This window comes from Strix uralensis, chromosome 4 (assembly GCF_047716275.1).
Source record: "Strix uralensis isolate ZFMK-TIS-50842 chromosome 4, bStrUra1, whole genome shotgun sequence".
Taxonomy (NCBI): Eukaryota; Metazoa; Chordata; class Aves; order Strigiformes; family Strigidae; genus Strix; species Strix uralensis.
In genome coordinates, this window is record NC_133975.1 from 114,042,037 (window position 1) to 114,067,684 (window position 25,648).

At 35.0% G+C, this 25,648-nt stretch overlaps 1 protein-coding gene across 1 annotated transcript in view; it reads right to left on the bottom strand.

Annotated features, from left to right (window-relative positions):
• Window positions 1–25,648, bottom strand: part of EFCAB11 (EF-hand calcium binding domain 11) — a 56,692-nt gene that overhangs the window by 27,690 nt on the left and 3,354 nt on the right. Inside the window, exons 2-3 of the mRNA XM_074864970.1 lie at window positions 25,467–25,568; window positions 24,011–24,101 (exon numbers count right to left, since the gene is read on the bottom strand). Of these exons, the coding sequence (XP_074721071.1) occupies window positions 24,011–24,101; window positions 25,467–25,568 (193 nt within the window). The remainder of the gene's footprint in view (window positions 1–24,010; window positions 24,102–25,466; window positions 25,569–25,648) is intronic.

Sequence of the window (25,648 nt, forward strand, 5' to 3'; positions counted from 1 at the left end):
TTTCTGAAGTTGAAGAACTGAACTGATTTATAAAATAACCCACCTACTATGTTGATCTCAATTTCTGTAGATGTTGGTTGGGGTGGGGAGGAGATTAAAAATACTACAATATTTTGAATACAGTAATGTTTCAAGAAGAGTATCCATATATATCCTTAAAAAACAATATTTAAAATCTCCTGAAGTATACATATGTTTAATTCAAAATGTGAACATTGTGCAATTTGTAATTTTCTTTACTGTTTTAATTTTACATTTACCTCTACTAAGGTGAAACAGCATCAAATATAAAACACTTCAGTGCAATCACTTCTGAAAACATAATACAAGCTCAAAGAGAACATGCACACATGTTCCTTCACATGTAACAAATATTAGGTGATCATGTTAAAATAGAATATGGGGTATGGAATTTCTGTCTTTTTTTCCATGCTTCGTACCAGTAAGTACTTTGAATAATTGTATATTTTGGGGAACTGGACTGACTTGGAAGAGATTTATAATTGGACAGAGGACTTCGCCTTCAATTTACCAGATCACATCTGATATAAGCTCTATAAATTCTTAAAATTGTTAAAACCAGTGATTACCCAGTGATAGTGTTAGTCTAGTTCCCTACAGACTAGTGATTCTGCCAAAAACCTACCACCTACAACTTCAATGGCAGTCTCAGCAAAGAAACTAGGGGTTGAAAGCTATGAAAACACAGGAATCAAGTGGTAAAATTGGCATGATTTTCTCACTGCTACAGTGGGCTCCTCCAGCCTAGGCTTGAGGCACAAGAAATATGCAGCGTAGAACAGCATACAGTGGAATCTATAGTACATCATTCAGTTGAATCAAACCTGATTTCATCTTATTTTAAATACAATCTCTCTATATGTTCATATAAATATGATCTCTCTGTATGTTCATGCAAAATCTTGAATATCTAAGATAAGGAGATGCCTGAGTTTGGCTAATTTGAGATTATGGAATTATTTTGGAATATTGAATTTGATTACAAAGAAACAAGAGCTGTGAATTATTTTCCTTGATTTGTATGACCCATTCCTACAATAAAATATTACTCGATTTAAGCTATTATTCAGTAAACTTTTGCATATTACCAGCATCTATGGAAAAGTATACTACCATGGTTGTGAAACACTGACATTCTTTTGATCTTTAATAGCATTATGTTTTTAATTTTCAAAACCAGAGCACAGATTTTTAGTCATTATCAGGGTCTGCAGATTCCATACAAGTTCTTCAATTTTAACCGTTTAAAGATTTCAACGGTAATGCTTCTGGGGAACCTTAACATTCACAATATTTATTTTACAGGAAAAAAAAAAGCATAAATGCAAGATATCGATGGACTTACATGGACTAGAAATTTCACATATTAAACTCAAGATCCTCAGTCATATCCAGCACATGTAAAAGAAACTGCTTCAGGCTCCCTCTTTTTCTCAGGTATCTTGCAAAACTCCTACTGCTGCTTATATATCTTTAGTAAAGAGAAGAGGTGGGTAAGATAATTAGTATTGGCTGGTAATCATAAAAAAATACACATATAGGGTAGGTAGGGGCTTCTATTTAAAGAAAGTCTCTTTACTGACAGTCTTCCGAACTTCTTACATAGTTGCACATATCTATCATGTTCATTTTAATGAGCTCTACAAAAAGGTTACATTTTTGACCTCTAGAGCTCAAAGATCAAGTTATCTCAGTTTTACTTCTTGTTAAAAAACTCTGGAATCTATTCATATCATGGGCATTATATGACCAATTGTTTTAATTAAAATTGGGCAAATACTGAAGTATGAGTCAAAGTGATGTGTTGCCTACAGCCCCAGTGTCCATAATTGATTCATCTTTAAATAATTACCATATCACCTATAACCCTGCCAAAGCATGTTTTAAGACTCAGGACTCCCTGGAGAGAACCATGTTTTATTACTAATTGGTGTTGAGAGATGGAAGGAGAAAGAGGCTAGCTTTAACTCTACTTCTTCAATGTTAGCATAACAAGCAGGTAATTATTTAGTTTTACTCTGGTCTTCGGTGTTTCTGTGTTTGTTCAGTGCTCACCTATATGTAACTGGATAGCAAGACTAACTGCAGGCTAGTAACTGGTCTCCAATGACAAAATTGCAAACTTTGCCTAACTTTAGCAGCTATGGTGCAGTAATTTCAGTTTGCACTTTACTTTGCTTTCTGAGCAGAGTTAATGAAGGTGAGGCACACAGAGAACCTGAGGCAAAATATAAAAACCATGTAATTATTTCAGAAAGATGGCAGTAGCCATGCAGTAGGTCTGAATTTGTTTTCTTTTGCTAAAGAACATAGACCCATGCACATTCAGTAACAGAACTATGATACTGAATGTCTTCTTCACAATATTAGAAAATGGAAGTTGAAACGGTTCATAAAATAGTTGCAACAGAAATGAGGGGGAAAAAAGACCTGTCCAAGGAAAGGAGAATGACTTTGGGATCACTATACCCACCTACAGCCATAAACTTTGTGTTCAGTTTCTGTTTCACCTACAGATTTTCTGTGTTATCTTCTATATGTCTCATTTCCGTGATTCAGCTTTTGATCTCTCAATTGAGAACTAAAGCCCATATTTATTTCACTTCCCATTTCCCTCAGCTCTGGCATAATTCCGTTTGAGAATGTGAAGAGCCTGGATATATTGTCTGGTAGTTCAGATTGACTCTAAATGGTAGCTGTAAAAAGCATGGTCTTTACTGTAATTTACAAAGAAACCCTAGCAGCATGTTGTAATGCTTTAGAAAGCTCAGTTTCGAGCCAAACAAGAACACCAGACACTTCAGAAACTCATTAAGCAAACAGCATTATTAAAACTATAATTAAATTTCACTCCTTTTGTCCATGCTAGATGAGATGTGAACTCTCAGTGGCAATTATGCCTCATTGTTGGTATGGGACCTTGAATTTAAAGCAGATGGTTGGTTTTGACCCAGATCTAGAAATGATACATTCTGCATCTCACTGGACTGACACACTAGCGTCATTTACAGTGCTGCTGCTAGTAGAGGTCTTGGCTATGTATGTCTACATCATCCTGTGAGCCTGCAACAACAGCCTTAGGAGCAGCCTGAAGACATTCTCTGAGAATGGTGAGGTATGCATATGGATGTGCTTAGTAGCTTGGTACATTATTACGGGTACCCATATAGGCTGTCTGAGGGTTCTCATAGAGCTAATCCAACTGATCACAAATGGTCCTAAAAGCAATACAAACAGAATTAGTTGTCTTCTGCTATTTGAACAGGTAATATGACTAATGGTTATTTAGATAGTTTTTCACAGATTAATACAATTTAAAGTTAAAAGCAATCATTAGCAAATCTAGTGTGACTTCAGGTACTACAGTGACTCAATTTTATTTTTTAATTGGCTGCATTGAGTCAATTAACCTCTATGTAGTTAAAGTAACCAATATTTATTTTAAAATAACAGGTAGTTCACTATTTTTCTTGATAATTTGTTACGATGGTCACCCTCTAACTGCCTTTTCACCATTGTTCTTTGTTATTTTGCCCATCTTAGTGTCATTGACATACTGTACCAGCACTGACAAATCACAAAAATATTTAATAAAATGAAGCCTTGAATTAATAACTGCAAAACCTAAAAGGAAACACCTCAATTCAATGATAATTTCCCAATGATTTTCTGAAATCTATAATTATAACATGTATAATTATAGAATCGTTTAGGTTGGAAAAGACCTTTAAGGTCATCAAGTCCAGCTGTAAACGTAACACTGCTAACTCCACCACTAAATTATGTCCCTAAGTGCCACATCTGCACCTCTTCTAAATACCTCCAGTGATGGTGACTCAATCACTTCCCTGGGCAGCCTGTTCCAATGCTTGACAGTCCTTTCTCAGTGGAGGAATTTTTCCTAACATCCAATCTAAACCTTCCCTGGTGTAACTTGAGGCCATTTCCTCTCGTCCTATCATCCTATCACTTGTTACCTGGGAGAAGAGACCGACACCCCCCTCGCTACAACCTCCTTTCAGGTAGTTTTAGAGAACGATGAGGTCTCCCCTGAGCCTCCTTTTCTCCAGGCTAAACAACCCCAGTTCCCTCAGCTGCTCCTCACAAGACTTGTGCTCCAGACCCTTCACCAGCTTTGTTGCCCTTTTTGGACACACTCGAGAACCTCAATGTCTTTCTTGTAGTGAGGGGTCCAAAACTGAACACAGTATTTGAGGTGCGGCCTCACCAGTGCCAAGTACAGGGGGATGATCACTTCCTTAGTCCTGCTGGCCACACTATTGGTCTTCTTGGCCACCTGGGCACACTGCTGGCTCATATTGAGCCGGCTGTTGACCAACATCCCCAGGTCCTTTTCCACTGGGCAGCTTTCCAGACACTCTTCCCCTAGCTTGCTTTTGCCAGTTCTTGCTTGGTGGCTGTGAAGCTGCCTCTGTCAATGTAACTGCCAATAACTAATGTAACTGCAAATAATCTTACTATTCATATAACTGTCTCAACTTCTTGAATACAGCTAAGCTTTAGACTTTGGGTTATCGCTCATGGAATGCATTCTTTAGACAACTATTCTCTGGCCTGAGACAAAACAAGTATCAAAAACTATATCCTTTCAGAAAAATTAATTTCTTTCATTGTGTTCTATTACTATCCCTTTGCTTTACTACCCTCATCAGATGTAAAATGGAATGATAACATTTTACATCCATAATAGGAACTGGTACTATGTATTCTAATACTTACCTGCTTCCTAAACTAGAGTCCCCAACTTTGCAGTCTCCTCTCATGTGGAAGTCTAACCTGGTTTGCTCCTGTCTCCTTAAGTTCTTTTTAAGCTGGAGAAAGCTAGTGTTCAAAGGCAGAACATAGCCTTTGATTCACACATTTCTATACTTGGTATTTTTTCTATCCCAGTCTTATTGAATATTTCAGTGGTCTTTGAAATTAATTTCACATTTCCAGTGAAAACTCAACATTAGCACTTCTCTTAATTTGATAAAAGATATTTGAAACCCAAGAATTATACATTCTAATTTGTATTAGCTTTATTGTGGAACATAGCTCTTATCAACCATTGGGCAATTATCAGTCATTCCTCCTAGCTTTACTGGCAGCCTCTGACTGCTCAAAACTTTGTCTGTGAATAACTAAAGTAAATAACATTATGTCATTTGTAAGTATTGCTACTTGATTGTTCATCTCTGATACTGGATTTTAAAACCCTTAGGCATTTCCTTACAAGCCTTTTGAAAATTAAAAATGGCCTAATTTTTCTTACTCTTTTATTCTCATTCACCATTGTACAGAAATACATCTTAACTGATAGCTAACATTGTTGAAGTTTCTCCAAAAGGTTATTCTAAAAAGCCTTCAAAAATCTTGGAAGCTTGACTTCAGTTAATATTTATGGAGTACTTTGGAACCAGAATCTTTCTTGAGAACAGACACACCTATCTTTTAATTCAATGTCACCACAGAATCATTAAGGTTGGAAAGGACCTCTTGAGATCATCTAGTCCAACCTCCTTGACAGCTAGGTTGTCCAGGATCATCTCAAGTTTGTTCCTGAATATCTCTACAGATGGAGACTCCACAAACTCTCTGGGCAACCTGTTCCAGGGTTTGACCACCCTTACAGTAAAAAAGTGTTTTGTTGTCTTTCCACCACCATTTAAATAGCATCTTCATTAAAGGCAAGTTGCACATTGAAAATAATTTTCTAATTAAAAAAAAAATCTACAAAAAAATAAAAATGGAGATGTACAAGCTAAGATTAATCTCAGCATCATCTTGGTACAGAATTTAACAATTTTTGGATTGAAAGTATTTTGGAACCTACTGGATCTAATTTTTCTGTTTTCTAAACATTCTCATACAGTTATTCTACAGACTTGAGCTGCCTCCTCTGGGAGACTTATTGGTGCTATGTTTATATACAGAGTTCATTGTTTCAAGTGCTCAGCAAGTCAGATTGATTAAAGTATTCATTTTGTTTATTTCACTGCTGCTGAATCAAGGCAGACCTACATGTTGTAAGAATATAAGTACTTTACACTTCTACTTTTAAAGCACATGCCACACAAAGTAGTCGATTTTCCTCATAGGAACCAATTATAAAATATGAAGGAAAATGACACTTACTCACTGATATTGCACCTTTAAAAAGGCCAACAGAAACAGTAAGAGGAAAGATACTTATTACTTACTTTTGGCTCCCAGCAGAAGTTGATACTGATATACATGTTCATAATGTTTTTGTTAGAACACTGATAAACATTGGAGAACTTCAATCAGTTTTAAATGTTCATTTAAATCTTTCTTTTCTCACTATAAACTAGCTGTGAACTGTGACCAGAGAGTCTTAGATCTTCTTCAGTTTGGTCTTCCATTCGTTACTCTTTTGCTTTCATGGCTGAAAAGAGGAACAATAACCTTGCTGTTGCTGAACTGTTCCTGTTCCTGACAGGTTTAGGAACAGGTGTTCCATGTGCAAAGAGGTAGCAGAGATATATGCAAGTACTTACAAACAGGATTTCAGGACCTGGTTTTAATCACAGAACTGGAATCACCAGTGGCTTGCAAACAGTATCAAGACTGAGAAAGGAAAGCAAGAAGTATTACTACTGACAAAGGATTTTCTTTTGGTTTTAGGTAATATTGTGTCCTGGATAAGAGGAATAATTTGGTTTTTTCACTGATCTTTTGGGGGCATTCCTTTTTACACAGAGTACTTAAAGACCAATGGCCAACTTAGTTTAGTATAGTATTACATAGTTTATTGCTGATTTTAGTTAAAGTAGATTTTCATTTCAGTGTCAGTAACACAGCACGTTAAGTTATATCCAATAAAATCAAATAATAATATGACTGTTCTGCTTAAAGTGTTCTGCTTCACATTTAAATCTGTCATATCCTAAGAGCCCTGAGACTTTCTTGTACATTGGTACTCCGGAAAACTGTATATATTGCTGTTCACTGTGACCTAGCTAAGTGGAAGACAGACAGTGAGGCAAAGGTAAACAATGGAGCGAAGAAACCACTGGAACAGCCACCAGAAGCTATCAAATAAATTTCATATGCAATGTGGGACTAGGTTTTTAAAAAGCCTAGTTGACAGTGGGATCTTCTTGCAAGTTTAGACCTGAATATCCTTCTATTACATACCTTTAAAGATAAATTAACTCTCCTATCTTTTGCTGTCACAAAGAAGCTTCTATCACCTAGCTGTTTTTTTTTTTAAAGATTACACTCTCAAGAAACACAGTCTATGACTCTGGAAGTCTTAATGCTTACTGGTGGTGCAGTACCAGAGGATACAGAAATATGAAAATGGATGTACAGTTTGATTAATCACACCTGAATTAACTTTTGTAGAGTCTGAATGGTATGGATTAAATGAGGCACAAGGCCATGCACTCAGCAATAACACTGAGTAGGTACTCATTAATTGAACATTCTCACTTGATGACTCTGAATGAAACAATGAAACAGGAATGCTTTCTTTAAAAAAGAAAAGAAAGCAATATGTAGTCACATAACTGAAGACCCTTCAAAATGCATAATCTCCAAGTGGCTCAGACAAAACCATGCAGCAAATCCATCTTCGATTGCTTGATTCTGCAACTTTAATACTCTTTTAATACAAACTTTGTAAACATAGTTTTTCCAGATTTTCAAAAGAATTAAGTACAGGTATAATAGTATTCAAATAGCTTGTGATTAGAGTTGGAATCTATCCTACAATCACTAACAGGATATACATATATATGTGTATATATATTTACATCTATTAACAACTTTTATCCTTGTATATGAAATTGGAGCACTGTAATGATGTCACAATTTCCTGCTGAGTAGGAGAATAGAATCTCAATGTTCTTGGGATTCCAAATTATCCCATATTTTTGGGTGCCGATTTCCAAATGTCTTCTGTAGAGTCCTTCCTATCAATTTTAGATTTCAGCCCCTCACTTTATTCAACTCATCATTCAAATTATTATAGCCATAACAAATATAAAAAGCTACATCTGAACAACAGACCAGAACTTAATTTAGTCTGATCTCTATTGTTGAGTAGTTCATTTTTCAATAATTGTCACTGAGTATGTATATTCAGGCATACATTACAATAATATTTTGCAGTCCTCCATTATGACATGATCACTGTACGACTAGTGAAACTTTATAAAAGCATTTATGACTGTGATATTAATGTGCTCAGTGTGGCTGGTAAGAAATGCCATTTTGTGATGAAAAAACTGAGGAACTGAGGCACAGCAATTTGCAGAAGAGTATGCAATAACCTTTGGCAGGTACATAAGCCACAGATCCTCTCACTCCTCTTACAAGACAACCATTCTAAACACATCCATTGATCTATGTTAGACACCCTTAGCATAACCTTCTAATTCAATGGAGCAGAGAAAAAAAAAAAGCCTAATATTTATTTTGATAGATTTTTATTAAAAATTATTCATAAATTCCAAACCATATTTGAAGACAGTTAAGTGAAAAACTGTACTATAAAGAACTTTGTCTAAGCATTAGAAAATGAAGCTTTAAAAGCAACGACATGAACACATTCTTTTGAGAAGTGATTCAGAGGCAGAACCTGTGGGCAAATAGGATTCTTGCTAAAGGGAATGGTATTATTTCAAATGCTCATTTACTAAGTAAGGGAAATAATTAAAAATCTGTGTTAATTCTACGTTGCAGAATGAACTTTTCTTATATTTTAAATTTATTATTTTGTGGTGGTTTTTTTACATTTTTCTTTATAGTCAATTCACATTTTTAAATTTGTGTTTCCTTAGGGTAAGCTATATTATGTTAAGGCATTATTACAGAGGAAGTTTCTGCCTATTTTTTTTTTAGCTAATGTTACAGGGAAAAAATCAGTCTACAAAGAATAAAAAAAGTTTCAATATTACTCTTAATATTCTTTAAATCTGTTTTTCTCCATCTTTGATTTTCTCATCATTTTTGTATTCCTGGTTATTATACTGTACCATGCCATGCGCATGCCTCCTTCCTTTAATTACTTTTTGTACTTACTTGTTCATCCACACTTTTACTGCCTGTTGCTAAGCAACATGCATAACATCAGGACATACATTCATTTATCTGTGAACACATCCTACTTTCTATTTGTGTCATTCATTTACAATACTTTATCCCATTCAATGTTGCTGTTGATTTCCACTTTTTTTCACACCTTCTTCGGAGTAACTTGCCTAAAAATATCTATACAATTTAAAAAAAAATTCCTAAACAGCCACTATAGTTGTAATACTCAACGTTGATGCTCTTTTTTCATTTTTATCTTTATACAATTAAAAAAAAAAAAGATGATACAGGAAATATTCTGTACGAAGAAATGTATCTGTTAGCTTGAGCAGAGGCATGAAATCAAGAATAAAAGAGAGAGAGAGGCTACCAAAAATGGACCTGCAGGAAGGGCAAAAGACAACATGAGTTAGCATCTAAGGTGGACCTTGTTTCACAAACATGCTGGGTCTTGGAGGTAAAGAAAAGTGTAAATTCGATGTAGTGAAGAGGAGAAAATGTAGGACTTAAAATGCAGAATGTCTTGGATAAACCGATTACTTCAGCAACTGGGAAATGGGAGACTTTGGTCCTGTATGTTTCTTGAAACCTACACAGAATCGCAAACAGGTTAACTTTAGTAAGCTTCCTCTGAAAGATTTTTAAGACTTACTATATAGACATCACATGTGTTTACTTTTAAGGGTTCATATTAACACTAAAAATTGAAAAAACTTGGTTATAAACTATTATAGAATATGAAAGAAATTCAACCACCTGCTGTCCTTCAGCCTCCCCTAACTCTATTAATTTTGGTTCTCTTACATTGTGTCAGAGTCATGGAATATTATAATAAATTCTCTTCAAAAAGCCAGACAGGGTTATGGCAGGGTAGAAAGGGGTTAATAATGTCCTAAGGAATTAGCCTTGCCAAATAACAGATGCTGTCAGCATCAATCCAATTTTCTCTTTAAAAAAAAATTAGAGGAACAGAAAAAAGATGTTTAATGAGTAGAGAAATAATGAATCTAGCCTTTGATAGATTTGCTTCATCTACCTTCCACAATAACCTGATTCTTCAGTGACTTCTCACTTTACAGTACTTCCAGTGCTCTTCATGCTTCTCACCCTTTTCCTTTTCCTTGTTTTTTGGCTGTGTAAGCAGCAGTATATGCCACAACTGACTGAAACTTTGTGTATGTTTAAAAACTCCATATATGTAAGAAATTAGTAAATACAGGCTTAAGAGATAATCTATTTCTCAGAATGAATAAATAGCACGTTTTCTGCCTCAGCTGGAAAACAACACATGTTACTAAAATTTTAAGTTCTAGAAACTTAGGATGGTTTAGATTTCTATTTGTCTCCAGTTCGGTTGAAACTAGTCAATGTATTAAAAATAAATAAGGTAGGACAGACAGAAAGTGTGAATGCATAAGACTGACTTCCCTAGAAAACCAGAATGGTATATAATGAGATAAAAACCAGAGGAAGTATTGATCAAAAGTCACTATATAGAATGAAAAGTCAAGGTGTCTCCCTACTCCAGAGTAGGCAGCATGTTGTAATTCACTTCAGCTACTCGTTCTTGTTTTTCTTCTACATGTTGGCATATACACGATACCTTCAAAAGGCCTCTAACTTTGCACTGAACTATACAATAAAGACTGACCTCTTAAATCAAAACTATCTTCAAGCACTGTCAGAGGTATTATTAATGGAGGAACAGAAAAAAGTTATTTCCAACTTCTGTGTAGACGCTTAGGTTTTCCACCCCTAAAAGTGAAAGTATAAAAAAATATAGAAGACAAAAATGTCCAAACTGTTACAAGCCATTACTACTGAGAACAGTTGATGTGTAAGAACAGTATTTTCCAAACTCATTAAATTCTAACTACTGACACTGCTTGGGGGAAACCAATGATCTCTGAACACCAGTAATATTAGTCACTTCAGTTCAGAAGCTATAGTCACTAAAATTCATACCCTCCTCAGTTATCTTTAGGCATATGTGATGTATGACTTTCTTCTAAATGAAGGACATCAGAAAATGCAAAAGGAAATTCACTACCAGAAGGGGCCAACTGTGAAAAGCTTCAAGTCCCAAGCTGTCAGGATTTTAAAAGTATGAAAATCAGAGGAATGAGTCTGTAAACCAGAATGGCTGTCTATATACATATATGAAAATAAGCGTAACACATTTACTAAAATCAATCTTCAGAAAAAAGGACAACACTAAGGTGAGAGCTGGAGAAAAAGTTAGTTAATTACAGTCTTGTTAATTAAATGCATCAGTGACTCCTTACTGACCTTTATTACTAGATAACTCCAGACAAAACTCTATTTGAAGTGTTTATGAAGCACAGTTTGTCAGCATGAAAAAGTTAGGCTGAAGAATTTATTAACCTTCCAACTTAAGAAGCCAGGAGGAAAAGAGTAAATAGTTAATATAATTCTTTCAAATACAATTTGATATGCCCTTTAAAATTACAATAAACTGTTTAATTTTTTTCAGAAGTATTATTTTTTACTATAGAATTAATATAAGGAAAAATTTATTAGGTTCTTGAATTGGAATAACACTCTTGCTCAGAAATTCTAGTCACAGCATATTATGTATATTTATGCATAAGCAGAAGACAATGCCACTACGTATTTATATTCACTAACTTAGGTAAAGAATTAACACTGCATTTGGCATTGTAGTGCATACACCGTGTTAATGTTACTCATGGGAGAAAAAAACAACAGATAAAGACCAATAGAAGGAAGAAGAGAATTTGCTGCCAAGTTTGTGATTTAGATGTGTAAGACAGACAGCTTAGTATTTATTAGATGAAGCAAGAGACACTGTCAGTTACAGTAGACAAGACAAATCAACACTATCTCTCGAGAGAACAAGGATTGTTCATTCACTCATTCTCTAAAATTATTTGATTCCAAAAGAAATCAACAATGCTAGAAGTTTATAATCAGGGGACAAAGACATACACATAAAACACAGTAGACAGGCTGACTAGGAAGATACTTTAAAAAATTTAAAAATACTTAATACAAAATAGTTATAAAAGGATTGTTATTTTTGCTTTGCCAAATGTACTTACCAGTTAAATTTACAGAGATCATTGATCAATTTCTCAACAGTAAAACTGCATTCTAAGTATGGAATCTGGCTTACTTTCAGCAGAGACTCATAACTAGCTTGGAGAATAAGACTTCAAATCATGAGGACTTGAAATAATTTCTTTACCTGTTTCTGCAGGCTACTTGGCAAAATGGAGTGATGGGTTACCTTGATAGGAAGATCTGAATTTGTTTTCCTATGCTTTTTTGAGTGTAAGAAATATGACCTCCGCATGTGTCTGAGCAACCCCAGGAATGTAAACTACTCCTTGCAAAGTGAACACGTATTCTGATGCCTTCTACTTACATAATTCAGACAACAGACTTTCAGTAGGCAGTCACTCAAGTGACTGATTGAAACATCATAACCCAGAAAAACTTTTGGTTTTTTGGAGTTGGTTTGCACTTTCCAAAACAATTCTTTCATAATTCCTATAAGATTCAAATGTTTAATCAAACTCCATAAAGAAAGCACTTTAACTGTATCCACTCCCCAGTGGATAAAAACCCCAACCCTATCTAGCTAGGAAGTCTTGGTGAATTCTAGATTGTTAGCAGAAATTTGGAGTTGGGGAAGGTAAAGAGGAGAGGAATTTCTGCTTCTGAGCTAACCAAGAGTCTAGACATCAGCAATGTGCTTTAAAGCTCTAAAGCCTACCAGTACTTGATTATTAACTTGGAGGAAAACATCCTGAAAGAGAAACAACCATGATCAAAATTGCTGAATGAATTTCTCAGACATTTAGTGTTTGTTAAACACATGTAAGAATTGGGAGTAGGTTGAATACAGCCACGATACTCATACAGCATATACATACATTTCCCTTATCAAGATAGAAAGATTATGTCATGCCAACTAGTCCTAACAGAGGATATAGAGCATTGGGGGTACATCAGATTTTGACAGAAGACTTCTGCTTCATTCGTCTTGTTAATATCTGTCTGGATACAAATATAAATAATAATGAGAAGAGGTGACATCAGGTTACTCAGATGCTATATCAAGTGATGATAGAATTGAAAACTTAAACCTTCAACAGCCTTGTCTAGGCTATGAAAATAAATAAATAAAAAGAATTGATTAGGAGAGTCTATGTACGATGCAGAGAATGCAATTACAGCTGTTATACAACTCTAGGATACAGAACCTGGACAGGGAGAGTTCCTTGTTGAAATGGAACTATGAGTTTCATATGGGAAACTAATAGTTTGAATTATTGAAAAGTTTCTAAAAAGTATGACATGATTCCTAGGAAAAAGAATGTTGTTCTACAGAAATACGTGAATAACAACAGCATATCTGACAAATAAACAGTTTTCTCCCCCATTACCTGCCTATCACAGTGGGCATCGTCAGATGCTACAAATAAAGAATAATTATGGAGCACTTTACTCATTAACAAGATTTTTTCCTATTCCTAGTTAATAACCAACATAGACAAAGAAAGAAAATAGGGAAAAAATGGCTATGAATTCATAGGGATGAGGTGGGATGGGATGAAAGAATTAGAAATTATAGGAGTTTAAGAGTCTAGAAACCAAAGACCAATGGGGTGAGAAACTGCCATGAAAGATCTTTTTGCAAAGGAAAAGAGAATTTAGTGTGAATCAATTACCTTTCCTACAACTGCTGCAGTATGCAAACACAGAGTGAAGAAATCAGAAGCCACAATTTCTGGTCGTGTCTGAGAGAAGGAAGTCTAGAGTGGGGCAATTAAAGCCTTTTCACAGAAAGCTCTATTCAAACAAAATAATAACACAAAAGGGTATGTTCCTCCAGAATATATGGCAGGTAAGTACTGTGAGCACTCAAGGATCATATTAACAAAGGATCCTAAATGGACAGCATTTTATTTGGAATATCTAAAAATTGACCACAATGACAGGAAATGGAATCCTCTTGACTCCACTGAATCAATGGATTGAATAGAGCTTTCTCTGTACCAACTCCCTGGAAATTGTACTGAAGTTCTGTGTGAAAGCCACATATGCTCTTTCTTACATTTAGAAGCACTGTATTCGTAAGGGAAAAAAGCAAGGAAAGGCATACAGACCACAAATCCATAGAAAGAGTTCATTAAAAGAACTGGTTATGAAGTTAACAAAACCTGTTGATACAAATTACCAACAATTCAACACTTTGGAATTTTATCCAGAGCACATCAGTGAAATGCTCTCAGTCACTCTTTTAGCTATATTGTTGCACCACCAAATAGTCACACTAGACAATCTTTGGTGGGGTGCATCAAACACAGCATAACCAGCTGGTCAGAAGAGGTGATTACTCTGCTATATTCAGCATCGTTGAGGCCTCACCTTGACTACTGTGTGTAGTTCTGGACCCCACAATGTGAGAAGGAGGTGAAGGTCCTTGAAGGTGTCCAGAGGAGAGCAACAAAGCTGGTGAAAGGGGTGGAAGGAATGTCCTATGAGGAGTGGCTAAGGACTTTGGGCTTGTCTAATTTGGAGAAAGTGAGGCTGAGGGGTGACCTCATTGCTCTCTACAGCTTTCTGAGGTGGGCAACTGGAGAGGGAGGTGCTGAGCTCTTCTCCCTGGGATCCAGTGACAGGACATGTGGGAATGGTTCAAAGCTGCACCAGTGGAGGTTTAGACTGGACTTTAGGAAGCATTTCTTTACCAAGAGGGTGATCAAACACCAGAATAGGCTTCATAGAAAGGTGGTTGATACCCCAAGCCTCTCAGTGTTGAAGAGGCATTTGGACACAGCCTGTAAAAACATACTTTAACTTTTGGTCATCCCCAAATTGGTCAGGCAGTTGGACTAGATGATCATTGTAGGTCCCTTCCAACTGAAAAATTCTACTCTATTCTATTCTATTCTATTCTATTCTATTCTATTCTATTCTATTCTATTCTATTCTATTCTATTCTATCGATTAAAGTAAAATAAATCCAAACATATCTGGTTTTCAGTCTATCAGCATACATCACAAATTACACTTCAAATAGAAGATGCAGTTTATTTGAAAAAAAAAAACACCTTTTATTTTTAACACTGGGGAAAAATCTACTTTTGATAAAAAATATGCTCTGAAAGAGCTTAAGGAACATTTTCCCCTTCAGGGCAGAGGTTCAGCTTTGGATGAAAATGAACAAGAACTGTTGTCATCTAATGGCTGTTTAATAGTTTATTTGAAATTAGTTTGGTGGGGTCAGTCTTTTTCCCAGTTTCTCTCATCCAGTGTAATTAAAAAATAATCAGCATCTGTGTAGGTAGTCCCTACCTCCATGAATAAATATAAGTTACTGCTAAAAGAACTGATTCACATTTGAGGCATATTGGTAGGTGAGAAAAAAAGATATCTGTGCTGCTATTATCCCAGGTGTCATTCATAATAAAAAAATATTAATTTTTTATGTTGTGAATTTGGTCTATTTTATAGCTGCCACATTCTAATATTTTTAATTATATGTCACAGTTTTATCCCATCTGAAAGAAACTGTCTTTAAAAGAGAGCCCTGAGGATATGACCAGCTAAGCACTTATTGTGGCATTAACGCATTTTAATAAGTTATATTACCATGGATGTATTATGGTAACTGACCACGTGCATATCCCTACTCCATGGCAATGCAAAATAAAATGGATTCATGTGAACTAAGAATGTTTTATGTTAAAACAATTTACCTGCACTTCAAGGACCAATGAAAGAAGGTCAGTGTGAATGGCAGGAGTGACAACTAAGAGGCATAAACCAGTGTCTTATTTAAATTTGTTAACATAATTGCAAATACTTGTTTGGACATATCCTCAAAAATAGAAAAAGCATAGATTTTTAAATGAACTTAAATTTAAATTACTAACTTTTAAAAATACTTTAAGATTTATTTAATGTAATATTTTTTCCCAAATTAGAAAAAAGCATGATGAACAATTTAGAAGCCATGAGCATGTAAATGTGTGGCATATTGTATCACATTTGCATGCTAGGTTTTGCTCTGCAAAAATTTATATGTGTACTTATGTCAATTGTTTTAGCAGTACCTTTCTCTTCAGATAAAGTGATACACAAAAAAGTTCAAAATTTTAAATGAATTTTCTGTGGGATTGGGAAAATAGATAGACCTGTGTCATATCTGCTAGAAATTCTATTTAAAATTTTTATTAGGATGATTTGCTGTCAGATTTATTTATAGTGAAAGCTCCATGCTTTTACTAGATGTGAAATAGATGTATAACGGCCTGCTGCTCCATAGGAACAGTATGCCCAGTTCCTTCAGGATTTAGCTAGTGATGTTTTTTATTAGAAAAGTGTTAGAGCGAATGACTAATTTTAATTTGCAGTAGTGTACAAGGTCTGGCTGGGATGGAGTTAATTTTCTCCACAGTAGCACAAATGGTGCTGTGTTTGGGATCTGTGACTCCAACAGTGTCGATAACACACCAGTGTTTTGGCTACTGCTGAGCAGTGCTTGCACAGCCTCCAGGCTTTCTTTTTCCTACTCTGTTCCCCTTGTGAGTAGGCTGGAGGTGGGCAAGAATTTAGGAGGGGATGCAGATGGGACATCTTACCCAGACTGAACAAAGGGATGTTCCATACCATATGAAATTTGTTGCTCATCCTGTAAAGAGACTTGTGATATCACCTGTTATTGCAATAAAAGAAAGGCTGAGAGAGTTGAGGTCATTCAGCCTGGAGAATAGAAGGCTCCAGGGAGACCTTTCTGTGGCCTTGCAGTATATAAAAGGGGCTTTATATAAAGATGGAGAGAGGCTTTTCACCAAGGCCTGTAGTGACAGGCAGTAGTTTTAAAATGAAAGAGGGTAGATTTAGATTGGCTATAAGGAAGAAATTTTTTTACAATGAGGGTGGTGAGACACTGGAACACGTTGCCCAGAGAAGTTGTTCACGCCCCATCATTGGAAGAGTTCAAGGTCAGGTTGGATGGGTCTTTGAACAACCTGATCTAGTGAAAGATGTCCCTGGCCATGGCAGGGAGATTGGACTAGAGGATCTTTAAAGGTCCCTTCCAACCCAAACCATTCTATGATTCTATGACATCATGCTAAGCAATAAAAGCTTGGGAAAAGGACGAGGAAGGAGGGGATGTTTGTGGTTATGGTGTTTATCACCCCAACTAACCATTAGGCATGCAGCTTTCCAGGAAGTGGCTAAACATCTGCCTGATGATGAGAAGCAGTGAATAAATTCCATATTCTGTTTTGCTTGCATGCGCAGCTTTGCTTCACTTATTAAAGTGTCCTTATCTCAACCCATGAGTTTTCTTGGTCTTGCTCTTCTGATATTCTCCCCCACCCCACTATAGGGGCAGGTAGTGAGTGACTGGGTGGGTGCTTAATTGCTGGCCAGGGTGAACCCACCACAAGTAGCAAAGTATTTTGTTAAAATAATTGGATTTCAAAATTGGTAACAGAGTTACAGATAGAAAAAACAAACCAGACTATTAGTATTACCCAAACGATACACCTATCTTCAGGTGTTAACTCAAGGTTCTCTACAAAATGATTTCAACCATAATGTTTTCTCGCAATCACCACACTTATGTAAAACCTGGGACACATACAGCCTTAATTGTGTATCTGTACAACAAATCATGAAATAGGTACTGTCTTGAAAAAGAAGAACTTGTGTTAGGGTACAGCTTCTCAATATAAAAATCATTCAATCTGACTCTTTTCCCCCTGAACACCCTTAATACTTTTTTGGATTAATTATGAGGATCTCATTTTCTTTTTTTTTTTTTTTTTCAGTTCCTCTCATTTCTTATCTCACAAGGGTGAAACAGAGTCCGTATTATAAGACCACTATGGGATTTTTGTCGGCTTCACAAATGCCAGCTAAGGACAGGTAGGAGAATCTGTTGCATTATTTTTACTTTCCGTCTTCCTGGAGTGAGATACTGGTTACAGCAAAACATTTTTAACTCCAGTCCCTGATAGGAGATAGTAAATAAAGATGCTGAGGCAGTCCTTTACACTTTGATGTTCAGTCTGGTTTACCATCTTTTTTTACCAGCTTTAGGGCAATGGTATATTATTTGTTGGCATGGTACAAGCTTTTAACCCATGATTTGAAAAAAAAAGTACATATACTGATATGCATGGATAGACAAAAAAATGTATCTTTTCTATTAGAGATGGCTCTCAAGAGATAAGGAAAAAGACTTTTATAGGTGATGAAGTGTGATAATATGAAAGGCTGCAAGACAGTTGCTTAAGAAACAAGAACAACAAAGGAATAAACTACTGCAGGCATCACCAGAGCTGGAATGACATTGTACTGTGTACTATGTTTCCATGGCAACTAGCCATAAGAAGATGAATGTCTCATATTCACTGTGCTCTGCAGTACATGTCTATAAATCAAACTTGCATAAAAGAGCATAAGATTTCTTCCATGGGGTGACTCTGAAAAACAGGTTATTTTCTCATTACTAGATAATTACATGAAAGAAATACGAGACAATTAGGTCATTTTTTGTATGGAAAGTACCAATACATACAAAAGTACTAATATACATCTAGTGTGTGATCCTATCAATCTAAAGGCACAGCAGCATAAAATGCAGATCATGAACGCCTTCTTTTCTTCCTGAAGATCTGATTTATGCTTGCTAGCTTTAAAAACTGTATGAGACTTTTCTGTCCACTTTTGGTTTGTAAGTCATTTTTCATCATTTATAGGTTCACACACATTCACATGTGATTGGTTTTCAGCTTACTTCTGTCACTATTTCCATTATCATGGTCTAAGGATTTAGCATACAAATAACCTATTTTTTCTAAACAAATGGTACAGCTAAGACAAATATTTTCTCAGCAGCAGTAATTAATAATATTGTATAATTTGAATATGACATTCATATTCACAAGAAATAAGGAAAACAGTACTTGAAATATTTTTTTTAGGAATTTGAATCCCACTTTAAAGGACAACATGTTTGCTTACAAACAGACATTTATCACAAATTATTATTGCAAAGGCCTTGTCATATTTCATATCCATGCAGCTACATGCAGAACAGCAGCACTATTATAAAGAAATTCTTGTGTGTGCTACCCATTACAAAGAACCCCATCATGAAGGAACACATCATCACACCATTTACGTTAGCAGGTACTTCTGCAACTCCTGTGTCAAGAATGTTGAGTTTTATGGTACGATGGCAGTTTAATCAGGTGCACACCAGGTGCATCATAAGCACTTGAGCATTTTGTTCAATATAACTGCAATATTAGCTCAGAAACAAAAATATTACGCTACTGTTCAGGCAAGAGTATGGTCAGTTAATACAATCAAATATAAACTGAAAACTCACCCACATTTTGCAAACTTTAGCATCAGCTAAGTGCAGTATATAACTGACATTTGTAAGAAAACAATCCCTTGGGAGAAAGAACGTCCACATTAAATATTATTTTATCAGTATGAGATGAAAATATATTTATGTTTGGTCTTATTCCCACGGAATTTAAAAAATAAAAAACAAACAAGCCACCCACTTACTATACTTAGAAACACTACTGAATGATGTATCTTTATTCTTTCATAAAATAGAGCATTTAACATCACCACTCCATCCTGAAGCTCTATTAACAATTCAAATTATTTCACTACATCTTTACACATTTATAAAAGAATATACAATGTTAAAGTAAAGCAGAGATATTAACTGTATGTTTCATATCCCTGTATTCCAGCTAATACAGTACAGCCAGTGTTAATAACAGGCCACAAACTGAGTTTGTACTGAGTTTGCAAGGTCTTGAGGACTGAGGCTTGTCAGACTGTCTGAACTTGCTTGACCTGCCTGGAGATTTTACTTGGTTTATCTGTAACAGCAGTTCTTTTAAGGACCAGGTGGCTATGTCTAATTTGTTCTTCTTATCTTTATACAGTATAAACATAGCTTTATACATACAGTAGTAACAAGAATTTCTTCTATGTAAAATGAAATACTTACGAGTTTAAGATAATGATGTAGAGAAATATAGATCTGGCATGATAGCAGAGGCCTTCAGATGTAAAGACACAGCATATAGAGTAGAGGAGTACAGGCATGGGATGTTAAGATACAGGGCACAGACTAACACTGGAGGACCAAGACTATAAAAAACTCATCAGTGGTCAGTTAAAGAAATGCAGACACAGGAGCTGGACAAAAGTGGTTTTATGGATGACGAAGAGAGCAAAGAATGAGTATCTAAAATACGTAATATCTGCCATATATAGTAAATTTGGATGCAATGTGGGCTTGCAGACCAGTGAAGAAAGAGGAAGGTGCAAATTGTGTTGGAAAACACATAAAAATGACCCAAGTGGATGCTAGAGTGAGAGAGAAGAAAACATCAATATGGATATCATACTCCTTCTGGTGAAGAAGTCAGGATAATGGCAATTCACCCTACCATGCCTGCATTGAACCTGTCAACCTCAGGACTGAGGGGGACAATGGAAGGCTGAGAATAACAGTGGCAAAAGAGGTAGGTGTTAGGAGGTGTAGAACATATTTAACTCTACTGAGACTTTTTGTAGCATAGTATTATTTATTTTACTTTTCCTTCTTTTTTTTTTTTTTGCAGTTATTAAAACTGTACTAATAATTCTTTCACTAGACTGCTAAGATTTCAGTATACAGTACGAATAAATATTGGCTTTATGTATCGGGTGTGTCTCCTTTGTAGCCATAAAAAGATTCTGAGCATGACAGTCGTTTACAGGTAGGTTAGAAAAATAATCCATTATTCCTTAGCTTCTTACTATATTATATTAAACATTTTAAGACTATTTTAATATTAATAGAATATATGAATGATAAATACAAGAATTCCATTGACAAGACTTAAGTTTGTTAAAACCAGTTCAACATGTATGGATGCCTCATTATGAGCATTTTGCACACCTACAAATCAAGTCTACTTGATTTGAAAGCTAAATTACTTTAGTGGGGCCCTTCATTCTTAATGTAAATCAGTTACTCATATTCTTTCTTTCTTGCGTTCTCTGTAGCTTGAATACCCTTGTTTTCATTTTTATGTCTAAGAATATGTTGAGAGTTACACTCTATAGCAGAAAATAATTCCCTGCTCTGCATGGTAAGTAGCAAAGCTATTGTATGTGCCTTTATGTATGTGCCTTTAACTATTTTTCCTACTTCCCTTCTTTTTTCTTCCCTTCCCTTTCCTTTTAGCCTTTGTGACACTAACCAGACCTACCTTATTCTGTAACATTTTACTACATTTAAAGTATAAGAAAATATATACATGAATATATACATGCAACCTTCCAAATTAAAGGAACCCACCAGTACTTGACATGGTTTGGAGATAGCATTTCTACCAAAGTAAAAATGTTATAAATAAACATAAAAAACCCTTTTCAGATAACAATTTCATAAAGCTCTGAAATATATCAGTTGAGCTTTTTTTTTCCCTTGTCTTAATATATCACTATGTTTTACTTAAGATTTGGAATGCTCTTTTTAGTTGAATCTCCCAGTCTCTCCCACTGATTGTACTATGGGTAACATCACAGTGGTCACAATATACAAACTGCATTCCTTCCAGATGAAATTAAACTGGAAGATGTGCTCCTGGCATGCACCCAAAGCACTCCAATTTCTAGTGATCATTCAATCTGTTGACCAGATTAGAATTAGTCCAAGTAACTCCCTCAATGCATGTCATACAGATATTGGGTCCCCAGCATAAACTTCTTGGTCTACAGACCTGAGCCCTATGTGCTGTATTAATTGCTAATATAGATGTAGTTTTGGAACTCACACTTGATCAGAGTCATCAGACCTAAAGATTCTAAACATCTTACATGTATATGCATTGTAAATTATTTTACTTTACACAAAAGAAATATTTTAAAACTATGTTCAGTCCCCAAACTTATTTTTGATTTCTGTACTAAAAAGAGGGAAGAACAAGAAATATATCTACAAATATGAAATTATATACTATTTGTTTTAGCAATACATTGTAATACAGATTTTGTGTCACAAATACATTGAAGCTTCTGACAAATAGCTATGTCCAAAATATTTCCTCAGGCTTTCTTGTCATATGGTTTTAATCCAATTGTACAGTTCAATTTAGGACAAAAGTCTTAGCTCTGTTTCCCTACATAAAGTTCAACATATATAACAAGAGCTAAAAGAAATATCCAAAAACGATGTGCACCTAAAAGAGGATTTAGGACTTTGATTTCAAATTACAATTCTGAGGAGTTCCATGCAGATTTGGCCTGTTCAGTTGTAAAACAAATCTGTATTACACAATTCTATTGTGCAATTTATTTCAAGAGTAGGCAAAGAAATATCTAAACTTCCTGAAAAATGAAATTTTTCTATGTTTCTCTTCAGGTTCCATACCTCATTCATAAAAATGCAATTACAAGTTTCATTTGCCGGACTGTGATATTTATAGACTAATATGCTAGCATTAGAGCTAGTGTTGCCTGTGACATGTCTTCTTTACTAGATGCATAGTATACCATAACATTTGGTTGAACTTTCCTTCATCATGATTATAATTTAAGTTTGAAATTAGGGAGTTCATTGACAGAAAGATGGGCCAAAAGTTTTCAGAACTATTTTACAATGTAAAGCTAAATCTGAACTTGCCTGACAATTTTTCAAATTAGAAAGATAATGAAAAAATATATGTAAAAATGCAAAATAAAACAATATGAACAGCAACTACATATGCTTTTCTGACCTAGAAAGCATTAATATTCAAGAAAAACATTTTAATCACTGGACATAAAAATTGGACGTTAGGCCCTTCATAGTAGTCCTTAAAATAAAATATTTTAAAAGGATAACACCTCAAGTTATTCTACCCACATTCTCCTATTAATTTCTTGAAAATATACCAACAGTGATAGTAAATCACTTGGACATTAAGAAAAATATAACACATAACTTTACAGGCATTCTTAAATTAATTACTCTCCCCCAAATATATTGCATCTTTAGTGCAAAAACACAAGAGCATCATCTAAGACATTAGTCACTCTACACTTTGATTTTGTTATTGCATGGCAGCTGCTTGAAAGATGTACAGACCAATTCCTGTTCTGTTATAATGCTTGGAGTCTGCCATGACTCCAGATAACTGCAAAAAAGAAAAACAATCCAAAATCCAACACCACATTTTAAAGATGGTGCTCAGCAGGGTATCTGATGCCATGTCTTCCGAAGTGAAGGACTTCCCTCAATGACTCAGCTACATCCAGTCAAATCATTCACATCCGAAAAGAAAGTTTTACACTTTGAAATGCAATGTTTTCAAAAACATTTTTAAAATAATATTTACTGGCAACTCCACAGGTAAGATCAAGTTTTTATGATCTGCAAATTACACTTAAAATTTTACCCTTTCACTTCTAAGCCAATCTCGCAAGAAACCTCACAACTACTGCCTTGCAATATGCACTACAGTTTAACTGAATTTTTCAAGATACAGCTCTTGAATGTCGATTTCCTGATCATAAGAGGAAAATGTAAAAGTAAATAATTTTAGGCTTCTTAAGAAACAGTACAGGCAACAAATTACTTTCTGTATCAGATAATATTTAATATTTTAATTATAGTTATTTTTAGTATTTCTATTTCTACAATGTCTATTCATTGTATAGTAATATATTAATTATTATATTATTTACACATACTATCTATATTGATAATATTTATCATTAAAGGCACTGAAACAGTAGTGTGCTGAAGCTTGTATCTTCAGCTGCATGATAGAATCTAATAATTTCAATTAACTGAAATATATGCAACAAAAAGCCTGCTATCCAGGAATAACGATCTCTTTGTTAATCTTACCTGAAGACTTCAACTCTGATTTTTTCAGATAACTTCGGAGAAACAGAACTGAAGGCTCTCTTGAAGTCTTCAAAAGTCAAAAATCTTCTATCTTTTAAATCAAGATTATGCAAGAGAAAAATAATATAAATTAAGGGTTTTTTTAAACTACTTAGTACAATTATGTTTGCATGTGAGCCAATCAATTCACATTTCTGAAATGATGATACACTTTTTAAGTTATTCACAAAACATTTTAGGATAGCTACATTATATAGATGAAGAGCCTACGAAAGATTTTATACTGACAATTCCTTTTTGCCACCGTGAACTCTGTTACTGTGCCTACTTCTACAACTCTTATTTAAGTTTTAATTTTAAAAGTAGACATTTTGAATTGAAAATTTCAGATTTGTAAAACTTTGAAAACATAGACTCTAAAATATGCAAAATTACATTTCAAATCTATCGTTTTCATTGACATCTTTGTTACACTGAGCATTGTGTTTCAAAAATGTTCTTTCATAAAAAAATTCTCCTTGAGTTTAATGCTGCTGCAGACTTAAGGTCGTGAATATATTATATCAGAATAATATCAACTGATCAATCACTTGGGTTATGAATTAATTTCCAGATCCAACTGGAAAATAAAGCATCTCAAACAGGGCTATTGCAGATTGTGTGCAGCAAATAGCAAGACAAACGAAAGCACAGTGCTTGAAACAGTTAAGTTCTTTGAAATAACTCACTAAAAATAACACTTCAAAAGCTACTTTTAGTTCATGGCAAAAAGCTGAGTGGATGCTTGTCTGATAATCCCAACATCTGATCTCCCATATGTTTCACTTTCCCTTTTTTCAAGGACCGTAGTCCTATCCCAGGTCAGGAAGAAAAAGGCAAAGAATCATCTGAATGCTCATCAGTTCATAGGCTCCTGATGAAGCTTTCGTTTTTTCAGTTTGGTGATGGGAGATCCTCTGCTGTCTAGCAGGAACAAAAAAGAATCACCACATCTACTTCCCAACAAGAACAAGAAAAAATTCTTGTTGATTTGGTTTCCCTTTCTTGGCCTACCATGAGAAGTAAAAAATATCTATAGCCATCACCAGGGACAGAAATCCGTAAAATATGTGGCATAAATGAGTGGATATACATGAGTATGAGTAACAGAGAAATAACAAGAGGCAGTAACAGCAAGTAGTAGGGTGAATGGCTAGAGATTTCTTTTAACAGCTGGAGGAGCTCATAGTACAGCAGACAATACAGAGCTACCATCTAGAACGCCGTAGCCTAGGGACCCTGGCTTTATTTTTAGTAACACCATCAAGACCTTTGTTAGTCTGGTGCTGTTGTACTTAACTTTGAAGCATCCAGAACACCTCATCTTAACTTCTTTTTATTTCCTCCAGGTGTTCTGTTTTGCTTAACTGTTTCAGAATTAAATTAATACTCAAAATATTTAGGAGAAAAAACTTACCTTGCACATCAAAAGCTGTAAACATTTTCCTTGTTTCATTACTGTATAACTGTGCAGCCTTCTTTGCACTCATAAGATATAAACACTTCTCAAATAATACACCTAGAAAAATGTAAAAACAAATAATGTCCCTGCAAAAAAAAGTCAGGTTTTTTTCTCCTTAAAAATATATGTGACTGTAG